We start from the raw sequence: 24,080 nt of genomic DNA, 5'->3' as shown, positions 1-24,080 counted from the left end.
AGCCTCCAAACCACAAGATTGTGGTTCTCTTGGAGGAACAAGGTTATCACCCCTCTCTTATTCACTAGTTCTACCCATTGCTCCTTAGATATTTGAGACATGTCACAAAACATTTAAGCTTGTGTTCATCTCATATGCTCGATGTGGAGTTCAGTGATAACTAAAAATAAACTTTAAAATCTCTTTCAGGAGAAAGATGACCGAGTATTGAAGATTTCCCAGAAGAAATTTTGTGCCAGTGGACCATTTACTGGTAAGTGCACATGCTGCTTTGTTGTAATTTATCTTTAAATATTGAAAAAAGCTCTTCATACTTCCAGAATTGAATGTGTTTCCTTTTCATGGATATCCCAGTGCAGTTACTGTCATCTCAGAGGATGCAATTATAGCAGGGGTTCCCAACTTGGGGTTCATAGACTCCTCGGTTCATGGTAGGGGTCCATAGCATAAAAAAGGGTTGGAAACCCCCTGAACTATAGTGTTCCTGAATTGATTGATCATTTTACGCTAAATTGAAATGTTAGAACTTGAAGAATTAAATATGTTTGAATTTCATCTTGGCAATAATGCTTCACAACTTGGAAATCATAATCATGTGCTGTGTCATATGACGTGGGCAGTCATGGTCTTTCCATGACCGTGATTGTTCTTGGCAAATTTTCCTATGGAAGTGGTTTCCTATTATCACCTTCTGGGCAGTGTCTTTATAAGGCATTTGACCCCTGCCGTTATCAATACTCTCAAAGATTGTCTGCCTGGCATCAGTGGTTGGTGATATACACCAGCTGCTCAAATGACCGTCCACCACCTGCTCCCATGGCTTCACATGACTTTGATCGGGGGGCTAAGCAAGTGCTACGCCTTGCCCAGGGTGACCTATAGGCTAACAGATTGAAGGAGCGCCTTACACCTCCTTTAGTAGAGACATCTCCACCTAGCCACTCAAAACTTGGAAATAGGCATTAAATGTAGTTTCAACTTTCTGCCACTGTGTCCAAATTAGAGCCATAATTTTCTGCAATTCATTTACAGAATCTGGATGTCGCTGGCAAAACCAAAATTTGCCCGTTGTTATTTTCTTGAGAAGTTATTGCCTTTCTACCTCCCCCAGCTGAAAGCAACTGGCTTAGCATCACTAACTACATTTGTGAGTTTGCATCTTGCACACTCGTTCTCCTTTTGACTTAAGTGGGGTTACTGGTTCCTTGTGTTGTTGCAGTTGCAGCATAGCTTTTATACTGACTTTCAGTTCATTTTCCATCAGGGATCTTTGGGTCGATGTCCACAGATCACTCTAAAGTTGTCGTGCAAGTTGATAGGGTGATTAAGAAAGTATGTTGGCCTTCATTAGTTCAGGGATTGAGTTCAAGAGCCATGAGGTAATGTTGCAGCTCTATAAAACTTGCCAGACCACAGTTGGAGTATTGTGTTCAGTCCTGGTCACCTCTTCATATGAAGGATGTGGAACCTTCAGAATGGGTGCAGGATGCTGCCTGGTCTAGAGGGCATGTCTTATGAGGATAGGTTCAAGGGTCCAATTTAATGTCAGAGAAATGTATACAATATACATCCTGAAATGCTTGATCTTCACAAACATCCACAAAAACAGAGGAGTGCCCCAAAGAATGAACGACAGTTAAGTGTTTGAACCCCATAGACCCCCCCCCCCCCCCGGCTCCTCTCCCTCCTTACACGTAAGCAGTAGCGAGCAACAGTCCGCCCTCTTCTCCCCCCACCGGCAAAAAAACAGCATCAGCACCGCCACCGAGCACTCAAGAGTGAGCAAAGCATTAGCAAAGACACAGACTTGCAGTTACCCCAAAGCCTTCGCGTTTCACCCGGTATACGACATACCACAGGCTCTCTCTCTCTCCCTAATAAGGGAGAAGGAGGTGTCTCCGTTTTCCCAGCGAGTGGGAGACATAACAAACAACTCACCGGTTTACAGTGTTAAAAGTCCATTACGTCACTTTTTTCCGAGCTCTGTGCCTGAAGATCTCAAAGATCTTGGGTCTCCAGACACACAACTGCAGATATCCCGACTACCTCGATGACACATGGGTCTCCTGCCATGACACCAACCCTCAATCCGCCCATCTCCAGAGCCCTGAGATCCAAATCCAAGCTGGACTCTTAGGCCGAGCCTTTGGTGTGCCGAACGACGGCCGGTTGTGAAACCCTGAGAGCGGGTCCCATTCCTGCAAAGAACTGAAGTCAGCGTGTAACTCCAGGTTAGGGTCTTCAAAATAACCTTGAAAGGGAAAAATAAAAATAAAGGTATTAAAGATAGAAATGGAGCTGTTTCTGAAGATGCAAGCAAAGGAATTGCCGTTTAGCACCAGGTTGAGTGATCTTGGGCTTTTCTCTATGGAGATGAGTACAAGATGAATTGATGGAGAGGTGTACAAGATGAAAAGGGGCATAGATCAAGTGGACAGTGAGGGACTTTTTCTCGTGTGGAAATGGCTGATGCAAAAGGGCATAGCTTTGAGCTGTTTGAAAGAAGATTGGTGGGGGTGTTCGGCAGAGGCAGGTTGTTTTTTTCTTTTAACAGTGGTAGGTATGTGGATTACTCTTCCAGAGGTGGTGGTAGAGGCAGAAACATTAGGGACATTTAAGAAGGTCTTACACAGGCACGTGGATGATAGAAAAATGGAGGGCTATGTGGGAGGGAAGGGTCAGCTTGATCATGGAGTAGGTTAGAGGATTGGTACAACATTGTGGGCTGAAGGGCCTGTACCGTACTGTTCTCTGTTCTAAATCCTAAATGGAGAGAGACAGGCAGAAAAGCAACGTTTTGAATTGAATCAGAATCAGGCTTAATATCACTGGCATATGTCATGAAATTTGTTGTTATGCAGCAACAGTGCATTGGAATACATAATAAAGAATTGTGTATTTTCCAGTTGATTTTACTTTAAATTGTTTTCAAAACTTTACCAAAGATGCAAGTACAGTATTCTTGGGGTAATGAGTTTTAAGAAAAGGGAAATTGCCATTACCTCCAAATTAAAATAATCTGTCCAGAATGAGGATTGAAACCCAGCTTCAATGTATTCTGGTCATGCGAGGCAAACCTGTGGTTTTGATAAATGTTCTTGTAGGAAATGTAGTTCCCATGGGGAGAAGAAGAAAAAGTCTTGCCAAGAATAACACATTTGGCAATGCTAATCTTTTTTAATTTAAAGTAACTTTTGTCTCAAATGAAGCTAGCATCATCTACAACTTCAATTTATGACATTTCTTTAAAAAAAGGGATGGGGCAGGTAAACCATAATCATCATCATCATCTTTATGTGCCATGAGGTATGATGTGGGTGATCATGGGCTTTAATCTGAAGCTCTTCAAATTCTTTTCTCTATCCATGACCATGGTTGTTCTTGGCAATTTTTTCTGCAGAAGTGATTTACCATTGCCTTCTGGGCATTGTCTTTACAAGACGGGTGACTCCAGCCATTACCAATACTCTTTAGAGATTGCCTGGGGTCAGTGGTCGCATAAGCAGGACTTGTGATATGCACCGGCTGCTCAAACGACTATCCACCACCTGTTCCCATGGCTTCACGTGACACTGATCTTGAGGGGTGGGGACACTACACCTTGCCCAAGGGTGATGTGCAGGCTAGCAGAGAGAAGGAGTGCTTTACACCTTTTTTGGTAGTGATGTATCTTCAACCTGCCACCTAGAAGCCATAATAGACTGAGGATTGCCACCACTGAAAAGTGGTGGAAATTTGATAGCAGTTCTACGTATACCCATAAACCTAATAGGAAAAAGCACGTGTAAAGACAGGACTGGACTAAACAGAGTGAATTTGGAATCCGTGTCTGGGTTAATGAAGAAATGACCACTTGGGCGAAATGATTCTGTCTCACTCCAGAAATTGTAACTCAAAAGATGGGTCTTGTGAAGAGGCAGAATAATTAGATGCGGTGATGGGAGAAGTATTTGAAGACATTGGGTTTATTCTCTTCCCAATTTCCATTTAGGAAACTTGAGCCAAGAGCTATCAAAAATACAGCAAACTGTGCTCCATTCTAATATTTACATGATAAACCTTGGGACAAAGAGTAGATTGTTGTATTTCAAGTTGCATGAAGGTGCAGAATTTCCACTTTTTTTCTCCAAAGATAGTTTTGAATTTTCCTTCTTTCTGTACTGATTCTTTTTACAAGAATTTACTTGTGTTTCACTGACATAAAGGTGACATACTTGCAAGTTGCCTCCTTTGTGCATTTATAAAGATTTTATAAATGTTATGTTCAGTAACACAACAACTGAAGTTCAACTATAATGTTAATTTTGGGTAGCAGAGTGGAGATGTCTCTACCAAAGCTGTGAGGCACTCCTTCCCTTCACTAGCCTGCAGGTCACCCTTGGGCAAGGTGTAGCACCTGCTTAAATGCCCCTGATCAGGTTCACATGAAGCCATGAGAGCAGGTGGTGGATGGTTGTATGAGCAGCATATCAGAAGTACCAGTTATGTAGCCATTGATGCCGGGCAGACAATCTGTGAAGAGTATTGATAATGGCTGGGATCATCCATTTTGTAAAGACACTGCCTAGAAGGGGACAATGGTAAACCACTTCTGTAGAAAACCTTGCCAAGAACAATCGTGGTCATAGACCACGATCGCCCACTCCATATGACAGGGCACATGATGATCATATGTTCAGTATTCCAAACTTGCAATTAATTTGGTGAGATCTTCAGACTTCAACTTTCTCCTGCTTTCACTCTTAATTAACCATTCTGTAGTCTATAAATTGACAGTATATCATGACTGCTTTCCATCTAGATATTATTTTGCATGTGCATTTATTTTATTTAGAGGTACAGTACAGTAACAGGCTCTTCCGGCCAAATGAGCCCATGCCACCTAATTACACCCATGTGCCTTCTAAACTGTACACTTTTGGAATGTGAGATGAAACTAAAGGAAGCTTGTGCAGCCACAGGGAGAATGTACAAACACCTTACAGACAGCTGTGAGAATTGAATCCAGATCAATTTGCCATGTATCCTGCCAGGTTTCTTCTTAGGATGTTCAAACCACATGTTTTTTTTAAACAAGGTGACCCAAATTTTGACACAGACTGCATATTGCCATTTAGTTTATCAACTTGAACTAGTTTTGCATTTGGTGACATTTGTCTCCTTGGAAGCAATTAGTGAATACATTCTTGAGTAATTTCCTTTAAGCACAATTATACCATATTATCTTCCCTAGACTATTATTGGAATATAATACATCATCAGCCAGGCGGGTTTGTGCCACTAACAACAATTGTTTGCATTCAGTCCCTTCAGTGCTCAAATAATCTGTAGCCAGTAGCAATTTAACACTGTTCTCCATCCCAAAATTTTAAGAAGTGCACAGAGGCCAATGCTCAAGCCCTTCCAAACTAAAATTGACTGAATAATATGGGACAGTGAGTCAGAGTGTGTTGTCTACCACTGAGCAAATTGGTCAACATTTTAAGTAGGTTTGAAAAGTCCATTGTATATTACTGCCAAAGGAGGTGGTAGAGTTTGATACAATTACAATGTTTAAAAGAACATAAGACTTTGGAGCTGAATTGAACCATTCAGCCAATTGATTCTGCTCCACCATTTGATTATGGCTGATCCAATTTTCACTCAACCCCATATTCTCCTGCCTTCTCCCTATAACCTTCCATGCCCTGATTTATCAAGAATCTGTCAATCTCCACTTTAAATGCACTCAATAACCTGGTCTCCACAGCTGCCTGGGGCAACAAATTCCACAGATTCACTATCCTCTGGCTGAAGAAGTTACTCCTCATCTCCATTCTAAATGGATGTCCTTCTATTCTGAGGTTGTGTCCTCTGGTCTTAAGCTCCCCCACCATAGGAAACATCCTCTCTATGTCCACTCAACTTGGGCCTTTTAATACATGATACGTTTCAATAGGATTTCCCCCCTCATTCTTCTAAATTCTAGCAAGTACAGGCCCAGAGCCACCAATTGCTTCTCATATGATAAGCTTTTCAATCTGTAATCATTTTCATGGACCTCCTTTGAACCCTTTACAATAATCCTCTCTTAGATAAGAGGCCCAAAACTGCTCACAATACACCCAAGTGAATTTGGACAGGTATCTAGATAGGAACGGCTTAGAGTAAACAGACCTAATTCAGGCAAATAGGATTAGCTTTGCTATGCATCATGGTCATCATGGACACAGTTGACCAATCAGCTCATCTCTGTGCTGTATGATTCTGTGGTCATTGGACTGTAATGACATGTAGTGAGGTGACAGCTGCCTCTTGACAAATCAGGTAGATGTCCAAGGTTCAATGAATGAAAAGAGACATCAGGAGATAAACTCGGAGGACGACACCAAGAAATAAAGGAGATAAGTTTTCTGGTGGAAGGCAACAGTAAATAAGCTTCTTTCTTCAGGAAAGTTTGTAGTGTTTCTGAAAAGATTGTTCAGCATTGAAGTAGAGAAGATGTGTCCATGTGTGGGAGTTGAATATATCCAGTAGGAATTTAGGTGAAAGTAATTCAGTCAGAGTGGTTAAAGAATTGGAACTTTTGACTGAGCAAGTTGTCTTTAGAGAAGTGGCATAAATATAATTGAACTGAAGCTACTTAAGTGAAGATTCCCGTGACGTAGAAGTACTAGCAGAGCCTATTTCCATGCTGTAAAATTATGGTGGATACCTTTCAGTTTGGGCAGTTTTGGGCTCCTTATCTAAGAAACGATTTTCTGGCTTTGGAGAGGGTCGATAGGAATTATTCCAGGAATGAAAGGGTTAACGTATGAGAAGCACTTGATGGCTCTGAGCCTGTACTCACTGGAATTTAGAAGAATGAGAATGAATGATTGAGATCTATTGAATAATGAAAGGCCTGGACAGAGTGGATGTGGAGAGGATGTTTCCTGTGATGAGGGAATTGAGGACCAGCCTCAGAATATAAGGACATCAATTTAGAACAGGGATGAGCAGGGATTTCTTTAGCCAGAGGATGGTGAATCTGTGGAATTCATTGCCATGGGCAGCCTTGGAGGCCAAATCTTTGAGTATATTTAAAGCAGTGGTTGATAGGTTCTTGTTTAGTCAGGACTTCAATGGTTACAGGGAGAAGACAGGAGAATGGGGTTGAGAGGGTTTTTAAGTCAGCCATGATGGAATGGTGAAGTCTCGATGGGCTAAGTGGCCTGATTCTGCTTCTATATCTTATGGTCTTCATTATCTTTAAATTTGTAACTTGAGAGATATATCGGAGTGGGAGTTGGGTGTCAAACTCACTTTCCTGACTTCCTGTTGCTCAGGACTGAACAAGTAGTAAATGACATGTATTTGCCTTAATGATCAGAGAATGTGGTTTGATATAGAATCTGCCCATAAATCATCGACAGTCAGATTCTATATATTTTTCTTTTCTTCTCTCCACCGCTCAATTCGCACCTTGCCTCTGTTTCAGACTGTGAAAAATGATCATGTTGGGAAGCTGTAGTTTCTTACTGTAAAGTCCGTTAACACAGGTGGACTGTAGATGAGGAAAAATTGGTATTGAGGATTTTTCATTATGGGGTGGGGGGATAGGGGAAATTGCAAATGCACAAGTGTGGATGTTTGGGAATTGACATGAGGTTTAGAAATGAGCAATAAGTATTGAGATTTTCTTAAGTTCATGGATGATATAGTGAGAGAGATAAGCAGGAGAACTTTGGAATGATCAATTCTCCCACAATAAAATCATGAGAGTTTGAATGGGAAATGTGCTGAGGAATGAATTTGGTGATGAACCTTGGGGTTCATAACCAATCTTCAATTTTAAATAAGGATAGTTTATTAGTACATGAGAATAACTTGTCCAAGGTTACCTGAAAAACAGGTCAGTAGAGGAGCAGTTGCAGTTATTCTAACAACTTGTCTGTAATGGAGATAAGAGACTGCAGATGCTGGCATCTGGATCAACACGTTATCTTCTTGAGGAACTCAGCAGGTCGAGCAACATCTGAGGTGGGGGTGGGAAGGACTGTTGACGTTTTAGGACAGAACTTAATGCAGGGACATTTCTTGGACCTATTGTTGGACAACAGTTGATAATGTTGAAGAAGTAAAGGAATCAAGTGACGTACTGATCTAGATGTGTATATCATCAGATTTCATCTCAAACCTGAGCAATTGTGACGAATGGGGAAGGCTATGGTTGATGGTTTTGGAAGAAAAACCATTACTTGAGTCTTCTACATCTCTAGATAGGACTAGATAGGTAAATATGAATTTTAAAAAAACCCTCAGATGGGCAACAAAGGAGATGCTTTGGAATAAGCTGGTCTGGTCAACCATGGCCATTTTTCGTTGGTGCTGAACAACTTCTAAGGATATCACAATTGGATTTTTTTCGGGCAAGTTAGGAATACATTTATCAGTGATTGCTGTCTGAGGTGCAGGATCACGCTCAGGCTCAGCTTCACCTCTTGTGGTCAAATTATCTCTAGATCTCACTAATTGGGCTTGATAGGTAACAAAGACTCACTTGTATGAGGTGCGAGATGGGAACTAACAATGAATTCCAGCTGTAGAAAAATGAGTGTGTGGAAAAGGGATGCTCCTGGTTATATTGTCATTAAATTGAGATTTTTAGAATGCAAACATTTCACCAAATTTGATTTGTATGAGTTATTTTTACTGTTGTCTGAGTACAGAAGCAAGATATGCATCATATTTTGTTAACCAATTGATTTTTTCTTAATATTCATTTCTGCCAAACACTATATGACTTTTTTAAGTCACAACTGGATGAATTCAAAGGGGGAACTCCTGTTTTTATTTTTGCTCCTTGACTGAGGCAAAAAGATGGATCTTGTTATATTTGTGGTACTTGAACTACAGAACAGAGCTGAAATAAGTGGCTGATGATGCTGTTAGCCCACTATCTCCATGAAAACGTATCTGGCAGAGAATGAGCTCTGAAGTCCTCACTGAATTCTGTGCAGACTATTTTCAAACATACTAAACAGCATCAGTCTGCACCATATAGTTAAGTGTTGGGGATTGAATCAGTTTTTTAAGTAGCATCCCTTTGCTCTGCTCCTGCACTTAGCGACTATGGAGTTCCAGAATTAAAGTCTGTGGAGTTACAGGGTGGCACAGTAGTGTAGCAGTTAAAGTAACATTATTACAACGCCAGCAATTAGGTTTCAATTCCTGCCATTGCCTGTAAGCAGTTTGTAAGATCTTCCGATGACCTTGGGGTTTCCACCAGGTGCTACAGTTTCTTCCCACATTCCAAACACGTATGGATTTACTTATTTTATTTAGAGATTCACCGTAACATAGGCCCTTCCGGCCCTTTGAGTCATCTTGCCCGGCAACACCTGACAATCTGATTTAACCCTCACCTAATCACAGGACAATTTACGATGACCAATTAACTTACCCAGTGCAGCTTTGGACTATGGGAGGAAACTGGAGCACCCAGAGAAAACCCACGTATTCCGCGGAGAGAACATACAGAGATTCCTTACAGAGGACGCCAGGCAGGATTGAACATTGATGCCCCAAGCCTTAATAGTGTCACGCTAACCTCTATGCTGCTGTAGTGCCAAGTAGGTTAATTGATCATATGGGTGTAATTGGGTGGCACAGGCTCATTGGGCCAGAAGGGCCTGTTACCATGTATTATTTCTAAATAATAAAAAAAAGATAGCAACCTGTTTCAGTAGAGGATTAAGAGACTGTAAGCTTGGAGCAGCTTACAATCTACTAAAGTCCTGATGTCTTTGCCCAAAACGTTGACTTTTTATTCCTTTCTATAGATGCTGTCTGACCTGAGGTCCTCCAGCATTTTGTGTGTGTTAATCTACTGAAAGAGCTCAGAGGGTCCAGCAGTATTCGGATCGATACCCTGCATCAGGACTGAGAGTGGAGAGGCAAGATGGCCAGTATAGAGGTGGAATGAATCGCAAGAAAGGACTCAGATGATTGGTCTAGGGCAGGGATTCCCAACCTTTTTTATGCTTTGGCACCTTACCATTAACCGGGGGGTTTGTGGACCCCAGGTAGGGAACCCCTGGTCTCAGTAAGGTGATGGGGAGTTAGAGCGAGGAGGAGGAAGTGAGTGGAGTAGAGTTGGAAGCCTATGGAATGTGAATGATAGGTGGAGACAGAAAAAAAAACAGCTGGATCAAGGTGGGGGGTGGAGGAGAGCGTGAGGATGGAAGACAGCTGCTGGAGTGATGTAAGCAGGGATACAAAGTGCTCAATTCTGAAAAGTAAAAGTGAAAATGAGAACCATTAAAGATAGTTGTGATTGGAGCTGTAGGAGGGAGGACCCTGTGTGAGATGTAACAGCCCGTCACAACTACTACTGATCTATTCCTTTGCCTCACTTCCTATCCTCCTCCCAGCTCCCTTCATCCATATTTGCACCTGTCTCCCTTCTCCATACACCAATTTCACAGTTTTCACTCCCCACTACCACGCCTCTCATCTTGTACCAACTGTGAATATGCACAAAATGCTGGAGGAACTCAGCAGATCAGGCAGCAACTATGGAGGGAAATAAACACACTCCCTTATTGCTGAGAGACTCCAGCATTTTGTATGTATTGTTCTATGACCAGGGTTCCCAAATGGGGGTGGGGGGGTGCAATAGACCCCTGGCTTAGTGGCATTGGTCCATGGCATAAAAAAGGTTGGCAACCCCTGCTTTATGGATTCATTGTTCCAACAATCGTTCACCTTTCTCCTCTCCTCTAATGGTACCCATTCTGATCTCCTTTAATTATCAGAATCTAGCACTGGTGTTCCTGCATATCTCCACTGTCTCCTATAATCACACTCTCCTCCCCCACCTTGCTCCATTGGTTACTTTTCCTCTCCTGTCTCCTCCCCACTGTCTCTGTCACCCCACCTCAATTCTGCGCCTACTCACCTCCCTTGCATGTTAATGCCCATCTCTCATCTTATACCCCTACTCAATCCATCAGTAGCTTCCGAATTTTTTTTTTTTTTTTTTTTTTTTTTGCAGTTTTCCTTCTCCATCTCGCCTCTACGTTGACACAAGGCTTCAGCCTGACATGTCACCAGTTTATTTTCTTCTGCCAATGCTGCTTGATCCACTGAGTTCATAGCAGGTTGTGTGTAGATACGTTTCCAATCACATTTATCACATGTACATTAAACGTACAGTGAAATGCGGCTTTTACGTTAACAACCAACACAGCTTAAAGATGTGCTGGGGTCAGCCTGCAAGTGTCTCCCCATATTCCACTCATTAGAGTCAGTTTTATTCAAAACCTTGAAGGTAATTAACCTGTTGTATGTTTCTACCAGCGTTTTGGTGTGGAGTCCATTCAGGAAACAAGATTTTCAGTCTATCATCCCATGTAAATCCCATTCTACATACAGTGCTGGAGAAACTCAGCATGTCAGACTCATGCCCAATGTCCAAATGTCACTTCCCCACACCAACTCAAAAACATACTATCAGGCCAAAGTGTTGTCTGTTTATTCCTCTCCATTGACATTGCCTGACTTACTGACCTCAAATGTCCAGCACCTGCAGAAACGTTTGTTTTTATTTAATCCCATATTCACATCAACGCCCCCCCCCCCCCCCAATTTCTATCACCCAGCTGCACGCCAGTGGCAGCTTACAGTGACTAGTTAAGCTACTAACGCACACACCTGGGATGTGGGAGAAAATGAGAGCACTTGGAGGAGACTTTCAGGGAGAGCTCCACATAGACAGCTCCAGAGGTCAGGACGCTGGAGCTGTGCGTTGGCAGCTGTTCTGGCTTTGCCACCTTGTCATCACTCAGCTTAAATTTCTAACTTGTATGTGTGTTCTTCTGGAAATAATGAGCATAATAAGCCCATTCTCGCATTCAAATATTCAAAGCTATTTTCTTTAAAATTGTTCAGAAAACACTTGGTACTCATTAATATAATCAGAATTCAGAATCAGCTTTAATGTCTCTGGCATATATTGTGAAATTTGTTGTTATGCAGCAGCAGAACATTGCAATGCATAATAAAAAAAACTAACAATAAGAAGAAAATGTATATTAAAGTTAAATAGGTAGTGCAAAAATGGAAAAAAAAAGTAGTGAGGTTGTGTTCATAGCTCCAATGTCCATTCAGAAATCTGATGACCTAGCAGAAGAAGCTGTTCCTTTAAAACAGCATCCTCAAAACAAGTTATTACCCACAGAAACTCTATTCCAAATTTATGAGGTAGGATTTGCATAACATAATTCAAAGTCATTATCTCTCCCTTTGTAAGAGAATGTGATGTTCTTTTCTAAGAACCTATTCATGGTGTGAGATTACTGAAGTAATAGTGTCTTCTAACAAAGAAGACACATCAAGTTAATTGGTGATATTGGAGAATTGTTAAGTGAATTTAGCCTGTTGGGTGGTATAGTGAGCAGAAGAAAAGGGAAGAATTAGAAGTAGCTTTTGATTGTCAAAAATGCCTTTGTGATCCTGTGTTCTATCTTCTTGAAGTTTTATTGGCTTCCCAACCCGGGGTTCACAGACCCCTTAATGATATTGTCTATGCCGGCATAAAAATGGTTGGGAACCCCTGAACTAAAGGAACAAAGGCATCCCTTTACAATTCCGTTTACAACAGAGAAAAAGAGGAATATCTAGCCAGAGGGTCGTGCACCTGTGGAATTCATTGCCACATACAGCTATGGAGGCCAAGTCATTGAGTATACTTAAAGTGGAGGTTGATAGGTTTTTGATTAATAAGGATGTCAAAGGTTATGGGGAGAAGGCAGGAGACTGGGGTTGAGAGGGATAAATCAGCCATGATGGAATGGCAGAGCAGACTCAATGGGCCATATGGCCTAATTTTGCTTCTATGTTTTATGGTCTTTAGTGATAGTCATCAGTCATAACTGATGTGGAGAGTGGAGCCCAGTGAGGTCAACTGTTAAAGATCTATTTACTCTCTCATTTTTTATTTTTAAAATAATCCATGTTTTCCTTCTCTTTCTTTCCTACACGGACTTTTTGAGCAGAGCACCGGATGATATTATCAAATGTCAAGGAGCTTTTCTGAATGGTCATTCTTTGTGCGTTCTCCAGCCAGGAAGGTACTTCATAGCCAAGCCTCTACTTGCCAGCTGACTTGGATGGTGATGGGGAGCGATGAGGCTCTGGCCAGTTTATTTACACCATCCATTCTCAATCAAATTGTAGGACTTTATCCAGGCATTTTAGGAATCTCAGCTGCTTTTTGATTTGGACCCTGTATTCTGTTTCATTTAACTGTTATATTCTGCTCCTATTGAGGTCTTTTCTTCACATTGAGGGAAATTGGTCAATCTTCTGAAGGGCTCTGCTACTTAAATCCATTCATGAATAAGTACACCTCTCCTGTGTTTCCCAGGTAGTGACTGTCCTCACTGGATGGTCCCTATTAGTATCTGCACCAGTGAAGATGTAAGCTGTGATAATATGAAGGTGTTACTGGACCAGCCAGAGATGACTATCACTGTGAAGAATGTGAAACCGCATCAATGGATAAAGGTAAGTCACGAGAGCTTCAGAAGTAGTTTAGGGTATGTGTTCTTCTGCATCTTTCAGTTAAATGGGCTTTTTCTCCATCCTCTTTAGGTCTTTGCTGAAGTCCAGACAGGCAATCTGTTTCCTAGGGCTTTGGCAACATTGCTCTTTTATGAATTGCTTCATGCACACAAGTGAAGTCAAAGTGACTAATCTAATCCTTTGCCTCCATTCTTTTGACCTAACATCTTCTGTTCCTCTGCTGGAAGACATTTTAATAGGATAAGATAATTCACTGTATAAGGATACTGTTTGTAAAAAAGATATTCTTTTAAGGGCAGTGCATTTGAGTCTCAGTGCAGAGTTCCACAGAATTTGGAGCACAGATCATGAACTGACTGCCTTTTGATCTTATACTTGATGCCTGCAAAACTTGCTGAATAAAACCCAGGCACAAGGAAAGTGATCATTGCATTTCTGTAAGTGTTGGTTTCAGAAAAGCTTTGGCAGGAAAACAAAATGTCTATTATCGACCACGAAAAGAATAAAGTAAAAAAAAAACAACTTGGTTTGTTTTGCTCACGTACTGTGCAAACGTATTAAGCACACATATATAACTAGGGTGCTTAAGACTTTTAGACAGTACTGTATGTTCTGTCTTTCCAGTTAGCAAATAACACTTAATACTGCTGAGCTAATACAAAGCTAAGTATTTTTATTTCTGTTTCCCAATCACCTTCCTAATTTAACCGATATACAGTACTGTTCAAAACTCATAGGCACCCTAACTGTATAAGCTGTATATATGCATAACGCTTTTGCACAGTACTGTAGCCCAACAAAAAAAAAGTACAAAGCAAATTTTGAATTTTGGCTGCTTGAAATGAATTTTGATCTGTTATCATTTATTTTGCAAATATTTCCTGATGGACATCACGGTGCATTATTAAAGTAGTTCCAAAATGTGCGCTAGACAGACAAGCATAGTTCTTTCAGGACATTTAGAACAGTTTAGCAAAAATTTTAAACATGAAGCTAGAAACTCCAGAAGAATGACAGGAAATACTGGAAATAGAGAGCTGGGCTGTGGGGGCTGGCTAAAATACGAGGGGTGATTGATAAGTTCGTGGCCTAGCGTAGAAGGAGTCAATTTTAGAAAACCGAGCACATTTATTTTTCCTACATTTACACACTTAGTCCAGCGGTCGTGGAGCATACAGATCCCTTTGTAGAAATCGGCGTCTTGGACCTCCAGAAGTGGTCCACAGCAGGGGTGATTGATACGTTCGTGGCCTAAGGTAGAAGGAGATGAGTTATTAATTTCAAACTTTCTGCATTTTCACTCAGAGTTGAACTGCATATGCATGTAACGAGAGCTGTATAACTCTTCTCCTTCTACCTTAGGCCATGAACTTATCAATCACTCCTGCTGTGGACCACTTCTACAAGGAAGGGATCCGTATGCTCCACGACCGCTGGACTGTGTGTGTACATGTAGGAGGGGACTATGTTGAAAAATAAATGTGCTAGGTTTTCTAAGATTGACTCCTTAAACCCTAGGCCACGAACTTATCAATCACCCCTCGTAAGTGCAGTTTTTGCCCCAGGACTGGAGCCTCCCATGTTTTAGATGAGACAAGTTTGTCCTTCATTTTCATGAAATATTTGGATTGTTCATGCAGCATCTTCGTCAATTGCTTTCTGTGAGGCATCTCAACCTAATCATTATAAAACATAGCATAAAATTTATTTACATCAAACTTTGGATTGTAATTGTCCTGATGTAAATCTGATTCTGCCTCTAGTTGTATACCTCTTTGTATTTGCACATTTTTATTAGCCTTCATCTTTCGCTTTGGCGATACCTTTCACTCTGCCTGATTGTTCCCTGCCCATGCTTTTGCCTTTCATATGCTTCTGTTCTCATTGTTATTGGATACGACACTGTCCTTGTGCATCTTAGTGATTCTTGTTTGTGTTTATCTTGACCTCTGTGTCTTATTTTGCCCTCACCCTCAATTTGTCTGCCTGTTTCTCTGCCAGTCGTTTTGTTCCCTCTTTGCAAAGTATCTTGGCTTGTAGTTAGCTTGTCCTCAAAATTAAGAAAATAACGATGTGCTTTTTTCAAACATCAATTGGCTTTGCAACTGTTGCCAAATGTTTTTCTCTCTAAAATCCTGTACATTGATATACATCTGTCAAGGTACTTATTTCACACTTATTTGGCGACAGCCATAATGTACAGTTTTCTTGGATGAAATTTGGTGAAATATTCGAGATTTGCAAATGCATTTCAGAATCAGGTTTAATATCACTGGCATATGTTGTGAAATATATTGTTTAGCGGCAGCAGTACATTGCAATACATAAAAGCTATAAATTACAAAAAGATAAATATTTAAAAATTAAATAAGTACTGCAAAAGGGGAAAAAACATAGTGAGTAGTTGTACATGGGTTCATTTTCTATTCAGAAATTTGATGGCGGGGGGAGACGAAGCCTGATCCTAAAACGTTGAGTGTGTATCTTCAGTTTCCTGTACCATCACCTTGATGGTAGCAATGAGAAGAGTGTGTCCTAGGTTTAGGGAGTCCTTAATGACAGATGCCACCTTGAGGCATCGCCTTTTGAAGATGTCCTGATGGAGTACCCATGCAGTTAGCTGTTAGTTGGTATGAATCCTTTTATATGACGTGACCTTTCTAAATGTTCATTTCAGTTGATGGTCATTAAATACTTGGCTCAAGGTTTCATTCTTTTTTGGGACGTGGATATGTTGGTAAAGCTAACATTTATTGCCCGTTCCTAATTCGAAGTTCAATAGAATCAATGAAAAACTACACATAAAGATGGACAACCACTGTCCAAAATACAATAAATTGTGCAAATACAAAAAGAAAAACAAAATAATAATAATAACCATTGAGAACAAGGAATACAGAGATAGAAATCTGGTTACATTTGTGCACAGATCTTTGCAGGTGCCAGAACAGATTAAAAAGACAATTTAGAAAGCCTATCACAAACAAGAGAAAATTTGCAGATGCTGGAATCCAAGCAACACACACACAATGCTGGAGGAACTCAACAGGCCAGCAGTATCTGTGGAAAAGAGTACAGTCGACGTTTCGGGCCAAGTCCTGCTGAAGGGTCTTGGCCCGAAACGTCAACTGTACTCATTTCCATAGATGCTGCCTGGTCTGCTTAGTTCCTCCAGCATTTTGTGTGTGTTAATTTAGCAAGCCTATCAGGTCTGGGGCTTTTTTTTTTAAGTAAGGGCAAAGAGATCAAACATGAAGAAAATCAAAGTAAATTGACTATCAAAGTTAGTACCCTGTCCAATTCTGATCAGTGCCTTATTAAATGTTACTATATACTACCTTGAGCTTTGTTTTTTTTTTTTGCAGGCATTTACAGAAAAATAAAAAAAAATAGATTTTGTGGAAAACTGCATAGATAAAGACTGACGAAATAACCAATGTCTGAAAGAAGGCAAATTGTGAAATCAATAAATAATGTTGAGAACACAAGTTGTAGAGTCCTTGAAAGTGAGTCCATAGGTTGTGGAGTCAGTTCAATGTTAGGGTGAGTGAAGTTATCCATGCTGGTTCAGGACCCTAATGCTTGTAGGGTAATAACTATTCCTGAACCTAGTGGTGTGGAACCTGTACCACCACCTCGATGACAGCAGCGAAAAGAGAGCATGGTCTTGAATCCTTGATGATGGATGCTGCTTTCCTGTGGCAGCACTCCGTGTAGATGTGCTCATTGGTGAGAAGGGCTTTGCCTGTGATGCACTGGGTTCCTAAACCACCAAATTGCATCTGGTGTTTTAGAAACAACACCTCACACTGATGGTAGTTTAGGTTTGAGCATATCATATCACTTGTCTTAAAACACCATTTCAAAGGTACATTCGATGTTAGAGAAATGTATACAATATACATCCTGAAATGCTTTTTCTTCGCAACCATTCATGAACACAGAGGGGAGTGCCCCAAAGAATGAATGAACAGTTAAATGTTAGAACCGCAAGCGTGCAGCAAAAGCAACAGCAAAGACGCAGACTTGCAGCATTCCAAAGACTGACTATGCATTCACCCGGTATTCAACATACCACAGGTTCTCTCCCTTCCTAGTAAGGGAGAAAGAGATGTCTCCGTTTCACATTTAAATGTAGTCCTATGGTTAACAGTGGGCTGACAGTGTAAAATCACTTTCTGATACATTTGACATGAACTAAACCCAGGAGATGTGAAAATTGGTTATAATAATAATTCTGGACTCATTTGGGCATGTATAAATTTTAGTGATGCTTATACCCTAGTAGTTACAAATTTTGGAGCATCTTTCCTGTTTAGTTTGAACTGACCAATCTACCATCTGGTCTGTTAGATTCAGTCATGAACCACCTTGCGTACACTTTAGGAGGGGAGGGGGAAAAAAAGGTCTTCTTTTGTTTTGACTTTCCCTTCTTTCCTGGAGATGGTTTATCTTCCAACATAGTGGCAGGCTCTTTGTATTCACTGCTGCCTCTCACTATTGAGCACATTTACATGGAGTGCTGTTGCATTGATGTTTACAGCTGTTTTCATGCATGTTTTTACCCAACAAATAATGTTTATCTGTGTATGAATCAGAAATCTGTCCAATCTGAGACACAAAACTATAAGACTGTTTGAAAAACCTCAGAGTCAAGTCTCCACAAGTATGAGTTATCCCCGTCCATTTTCTGTTCAGATTTCACTAACTCTGCAGCTATCGAGTTTGCATTGTTCAATTTCCAAAATCGTTTGTATGACTAATCTGAGTGAGTTGTGAGTTAGCTGGTGCTTTAACACTGGATTTAAATCATCAAACCTAACAGTTTGATATTCTGGTTTATAAATCTGGAGAAAGAAGGCTCAAAGCATCAATGCTGTAATGGTGATTTTGACCTTGAGATTTTTATAAGACATAGGAGCATTTGGCCCATTGAGTCTGCTCCACCATTCCACCATGGCTGATTTATTATCGCTTTCAACCCCATTCTCCAATAGTCAAGAACCTATCAACATCCACTTTAAATGTACCCAATGAGTTGGCCTCCACAGCCATCTGTGGCAATGAATTCCACAGATTCACCATTTTCTGGCTAAAGAAATTCCTCCTCATAACCGTTCTAAATGGTCATGCTATTTTGAGACTGTGCCCTCTGGTCTTTGACTCCCCCACTACAGGAAACATCCTCTCCACAGCCACTCTATTTAGGCCTTTCAATATTTGATAGGTTTCAATGAGATTCCTTTAGTGTACAGATTAGGAATGAATACAATCGCAATTAATCTATTAATTTATTCTATTGAAATGCAGAGAGACTTCAAACTTCGGAGAGATTTAAACTTCAGAATCTGAAGTTTTTACAGTTGTGGAATAACAGGAAATTTCACAACATATGCTAGTGATATTAAAACTGATTATGATTGTTGTTGGCTAATGTGTGGAATTAACTTAAGTGACTTTCCTGTTCCCCATTCTCATTAAGTAATGACTATGGAATTCTTTGCCACAGACAGCTGTGGTGGTCAAGTCATTGGGTATATTTAAAGCAGAGGTAGATAGGTTCTCGATTAGCAAGGGTGTCAAAGGTTACAGGGAGAAGGCAGGAGAATGGGGTTAAGAGGAGATCAGCAGATCAGCATGATGAAATGGCAGAGGAGACTAATGGGCCAAGTTTTGATTCCAAGTCTTATGGTTTTACGGTCTATGGCAGTTGTGTGTAATAAGAATTCCTATTGCAGGAAGTTACTTTCTCATTTTCCTCATGAATTGTTTTTTGAAAGATGGGCATGTGGTTCTGGGAATGATCATGTTCATGTTGCATTAAGAATGCTGTTGGTTGGGCTCGGTTCTAAAACTTTTAACATTGAAGCTCCAAGCCCACACTAAACAATGCATCAGTTGCACTCATGAGTTATCAGCAAAAGTCAGCAGAACTGCCCTTTCCTGTTGCAAGTTTGGATCTGAAGCATCAAACAGAGGAGGTGGTGACCATTACATTGAACTAGAATATCAGAACAGTCTTAGTACAGTGCTGGTGAGTTGAATTGTTTGATGTTATCAAGAGCATAAGTAGGAGCAGGAGTGAGTCATTAGGGCCTTTAAAGCCTGTTGGGCAATTCAATACAATTATAGTTGATCCATGCTGGCGACAACTCTTCTTCTGTGCCATCTCCATACCCCACTATTCTTTGATCTATTGGATATCTATCTGCTTCCACTTTAAATACTACTCATAATCCAACTTCTACAGTCTTCCAGGGCAGAGAATTCCAGAGGTTGGCCACCCTGTGGGAGAAATTTCTATGTACAGGTGTCCCCCGCTTTTCGAACGTTCACTTTATGAAACCTCGCTGTTGCAAAAGACCTACAACGTCGACTGTATCTCTTCCCAGAGATGCTGCCTGCCCTGCTGCGTTCACCAGCAACTTTGATGTGTGTTACCTACATTAGTTACCTGTTTTCACTAACAGAAGGTGTTTTCATTGTTACGATAAAAGGCAAAAAAAGCAGTGCGCGATAAAGGCAGCGTGCGCCCCGAGCAGCCAAGCTCCTGCCCCGGAACTGCATTCTAGCCGGCATTGCTTAACCATGTGCCTGTGAGCAGCCGTTAGCAAGATGAGTTCTAAGGTATCGAAAAAGCCTAAAAGAGCTCGTAAGGGTTTTACACTTAGCGTAAAACTAGACATAATTAAGCATTTCGATCATGGTGAACAAAGTAAGGACAAAGTGAGTTTGGCTTGTGGAAGTTGACGAAGATGATGTTGAAGAGGTTTTGGCATCCCATGACCAAGAACTGATGGATGAAGAGCTGATGCAATTGAAAGAGGAAAGGATAACAATCAAAACCAAATGCAGTAGCGAACGGACGGAAAGTGAAGTCGTCCAGGAACTGAACGTGAAGCAACTGCATGAGATTTTCGTTGCAATGATAAAGTATGACTTTAATTTTGAAAGGGTACGTTGGTTTAGGGCATATTTGCAGGATGGTTTGAGTGCTTACAAAGGACTGTATGATTTAAAAACAAAATGCGCAAGGCTAAGCAGTCAAGCATACTGTCGTTTTTCAAGCCTTCCACATCAGCCACAGCAGACGATGAACCTCGACCTTCGACATCGAGGCAGGCAGACAGACATAAAAGATGACCTGCCTGCCCTGATGGAAACAGACGACGATGAGATGACACCCCAGTGTTCCACCACCCCAACCCCCAGGCCGTGGACTGATACATTGCCGCGGAGAATGCAGCGGTAGCTGGGGCGCACCCAACACATCTTTAAGAAAAAAGCCAAAATAAACAAGCTAATTAATTAGGTGCCGCCCGGCACATAAATGTCAGCCCAAATCAGAGGCAATTGCTGATTGCGTCGCCTCTGATCTGGGCTGACATTTACGTGCCAGGCGGCGTCTAATTAATTAGCTTGTTTATTTCGGCTTTTTTTCTTAAAGATGTGCTGGGTGTGTTCCAGCCACCGCTTCAACACTGCATGCTTCGTGGATCGGTACCGGTCCGCGGCCCGGAGGTTGGGGACCACTGCACAACCCCAACCTCCGACGACTCAGCCTAACATACCATCATCAGTGTGCTCGGCACTGTCTTCCCGATCTGGTAAGTGATACTACACTGTACATACATATTTCTACTTCATATAGGCTGTGTATTTTTATGTGTTATTTGCTATGATTTGGCAGCTTCATAGCTTAAAGGTTACTGGAGAGAGTATTCCTGCCCAGAGTGCTTGCGTGAGATTTTTGCTACAGAGAACAGTGCGGCAATGATTGTGGAAAAGTACTTCTACTTTATATAGGCTGTGTATTTATCATATCATTCCTGCTTTTACTATATGTTACTGTTATTTTAGGTTTTATGTGTTATTTGGCAAGATTTGGTAGGTTATTTTTTGGATCTGCGAACGCTCACAAAATTTTCCCATATAAATAAATGGTAATTGCTTCTTCACTTTACGACATTCCGGTTTACAAACCGTTTCATAGGAACGCTGTACCTTCGGATGGCGGGAGAAACCTGTACCTCAGTTTTTAATGATCAGCCCTTTCCTTATAGTTATGTCCCTGTGATTTGAGATTCTCCCACTAATGAAAGTACTAGATGAAAGTCTCATTTTCTGTCTACTGTACTGACCCTGAGCACTAAGGTAAATCTACCTACAAGAAAAACAGTGTAACATTCTCAAAGTGTTGGGGAACTCGGTAGGTCAGGCAATATCTATGAAGAGGAATAGAGCTGATGTTTCAGGCTGAGACACTTCAAAATCTTCCAGCACTTGTGTGTGTGTTACTCTGAATTTCCAGAATCTGCAGAATCTCTTGTGTTTACAAAAGAAAAACAGAAAATGCTGGAAATACACAGTAAAGTCATGCAGCATTTCTGGTCTGAATATTTACAGTATTTTCTATTTTTTCAAAATTCCAAGATCTTTAAAACCTTATTTTTCTTTAAACCCAGATTAATGCTCATTTTTACCTGTTTCGAAGAGTACTGAAGAATAGATGTTTAGCTTAACTCAATGTGAGTTCAGTAAAAGCTGTATATGCAATGCACACAAATCATTCTTCTTGTGCTTTCCTTTTGTTTAATCATCAGTTGAATCCTGGAACGGTGGGCTTCTACCGAATTCAGTACAGTCCAACAATGCTTGAGAGTTTACTATCCAGCATCCGGAACCTTGCACTTCCTCCTGTAGACCGACTGGGGCTTCAGAATGACTTGTTCTCACTGGTAAGTCAGGAGGGAGTCCATATATGAATCACTCCTGTTCTTAAAAATGCTTCAAATAATCTCTCTCATGGCCGTAACTGAAGTTACTTACAAGTTTGTTAAAATAACATTTGCAGTCATCATTGACTGATTCAGAGTTTTCTCCATATATAATAATATGAAATTATACAAATAGTTCTCATAAATACTTATGTTTGTAAAAGTTAATCGTGTTAAGAACATAAGTTATAGGAGCAGAATTAGGCTATTTGGCCCATCCAATCTGCTCCGCCATTTCATCATGGCTGATCTAATTTTCCTCTTCGCCCCAATCTCCTGCCTTCTCCCCGTATCCCTTCATGCACTGGCGAATCAAGAATTTATCAACCTCTGTCGTAAATACACATAAAGACTTGGCCTCCACAGCTGCATGTGGCAAAGAATTCCACAGATTTACCACTCTCTGGCTAAAGAAATTCCTCCTCGTCTCCATTCTAAAAGGACGCCCCTCTGTTCTGAGGCTGTGTCTTCTGGTCTTAGACTCTCCCTACATAGGAAATATCTTCTCCATATCCACTCTACCAAGGCCTTTCACGATTCGATAGGCTTCAAGGAGGTTCTCCCTCATTCTTCTAAATTCCAATAAATACAGCACGAGAACCATCAAATGCACATCATATGACAAGCCATTCAAACTGGAATCATTTTCACGAACCCTTTGAAACCTCCAGTTTCAGCACATTCTTTCTAATATAAGGGGCCCAAAACTGCTCTCAATACTCCAAGTGAGGCCTCAGCTGTCCTTTATAATTCTTGCTTTTATATTTTAGTCCTCTTGAAATAACATTGCATTTGCCTTCCTCACCACAGACTCAACCTGCAAATTAACCTTTAGGGAGTCCTGCATAACGGCTCCCAAGACCCTTTGTGCCTCAGTTTTTCGTATTTTCTCTCCATTTAGAAAATAATCAACCCTTTCATTTCTTCTACCAAAGTGCATTGCCATAAATTTCCTGACACTGTATTCCATCTGCCACTTCTCTGCCCATTTCTTCTCTACGTCCTTCTGGAGCCTCTCTACTTCCTCAAAACTACCTTCTCCTCCACCTATCTGCATATCATCTGCAAACTTTGCAACAAAGCTATCAATTCCTTCATCCAAGTCATTGACACATAACATAGTAGGAATCTGTCCTATCACGGATCCCTGTGGACACCACTAGTCACTGGCACCAATCAGAAAATTGTCCCTTTATTCCCACACTACCTCCTGTCAAGCAGCCTCATGTGTGGCACCTTGTCAGAGGCCTTCTGAAAATCCAAGTACACAACATCAAGCAATTCTCCTTTGTCTATCCTGCTTGTTATTTCTTAAAAAAATTCCAACAGATTTGTCAGGTAAGACAAATAGGAGCAGAGTGGAGTGACATTTGCAATTTTCCAGTCTTCCAGAACCATTCCATAATCTCGTGATTCTTGAAAAATCATTAATGTCTCCATGATCTACCTGCTGAACTGTGTCTACGCCCACCTGGACAAGCCAGCGAGCACTGTGAGGGTCATGCTTTTTGACTTCTCCAGTGCGTTCAACACCATCCGCCCTGCTCTGCTGGGGGAGAAGCTGACAGCGATGCATTGGATGCTTCCCTGGTATCATGGATTCTTGATTACCTGACTGGCAGACCACAGTATGTGTGCTTGCAACACTGTGTGTCCGACAGAGTGATCAGCAGCACTGGGGCTCCACAGGGGACTGTCTTGTCTCCCTTTCTCTTCGCCATTTACACCTCGGACTTCAACTACTGCATAGAGTCT

At 41.1% G+C, this 24,080-nt stretch overlaps 1 protein-coding gene across 2 annotated transcripts in view; it reads left to right on the top strand.

The window, feature by feature from the left end:
• Positions 1 to 24,080, top strand: part of npepps (aminopeptidase puromycin sensitive) — a 294,931-nt gene that overhangs the window by 182,071 nt on the left and 88,780 nt on the right. For both annotated transcript variants that reach the window (XR_011883929.1, XM_072249568.1), the window contains exons 14-16: positions 190 to 253; positions 13,391 to 13,530; positions 22,152 to 22,286. Coding sequence is in view for 1 of the 2 variants with exons in the window: in XM_072249568.1 (XP_072105669.1) it covers positions 190 to 253; positions 13,391 to 13,530; positions 22,152 to 22,286 (339 nt within the window). In the remaining variant the exon portion in view is untranslated. The remainder of the gene's footprint in view (positions 1 to 189; positions 254 to 13,390; positions 13,531 to 22,151; positions 22,287 to 24,080) is intronic.

Source organism: Mobula birostris, chromosome X (genome assembly GCF_030028105.1).
Source record: "Mobula birostris isolate sMobBir1 chromosome X, sMobBir1.hap1, whole genome shotgun sequence".
Lineage (NCBI taxonomy): Eukaryota > Metazoa > Chordata > Chondrichthyes > Myliobatiformes > Myliobatidae > Mobula > Mobula birostris.
This window is presented reverse-complemented; position numbering and strand designations above follow the sequence as displayed.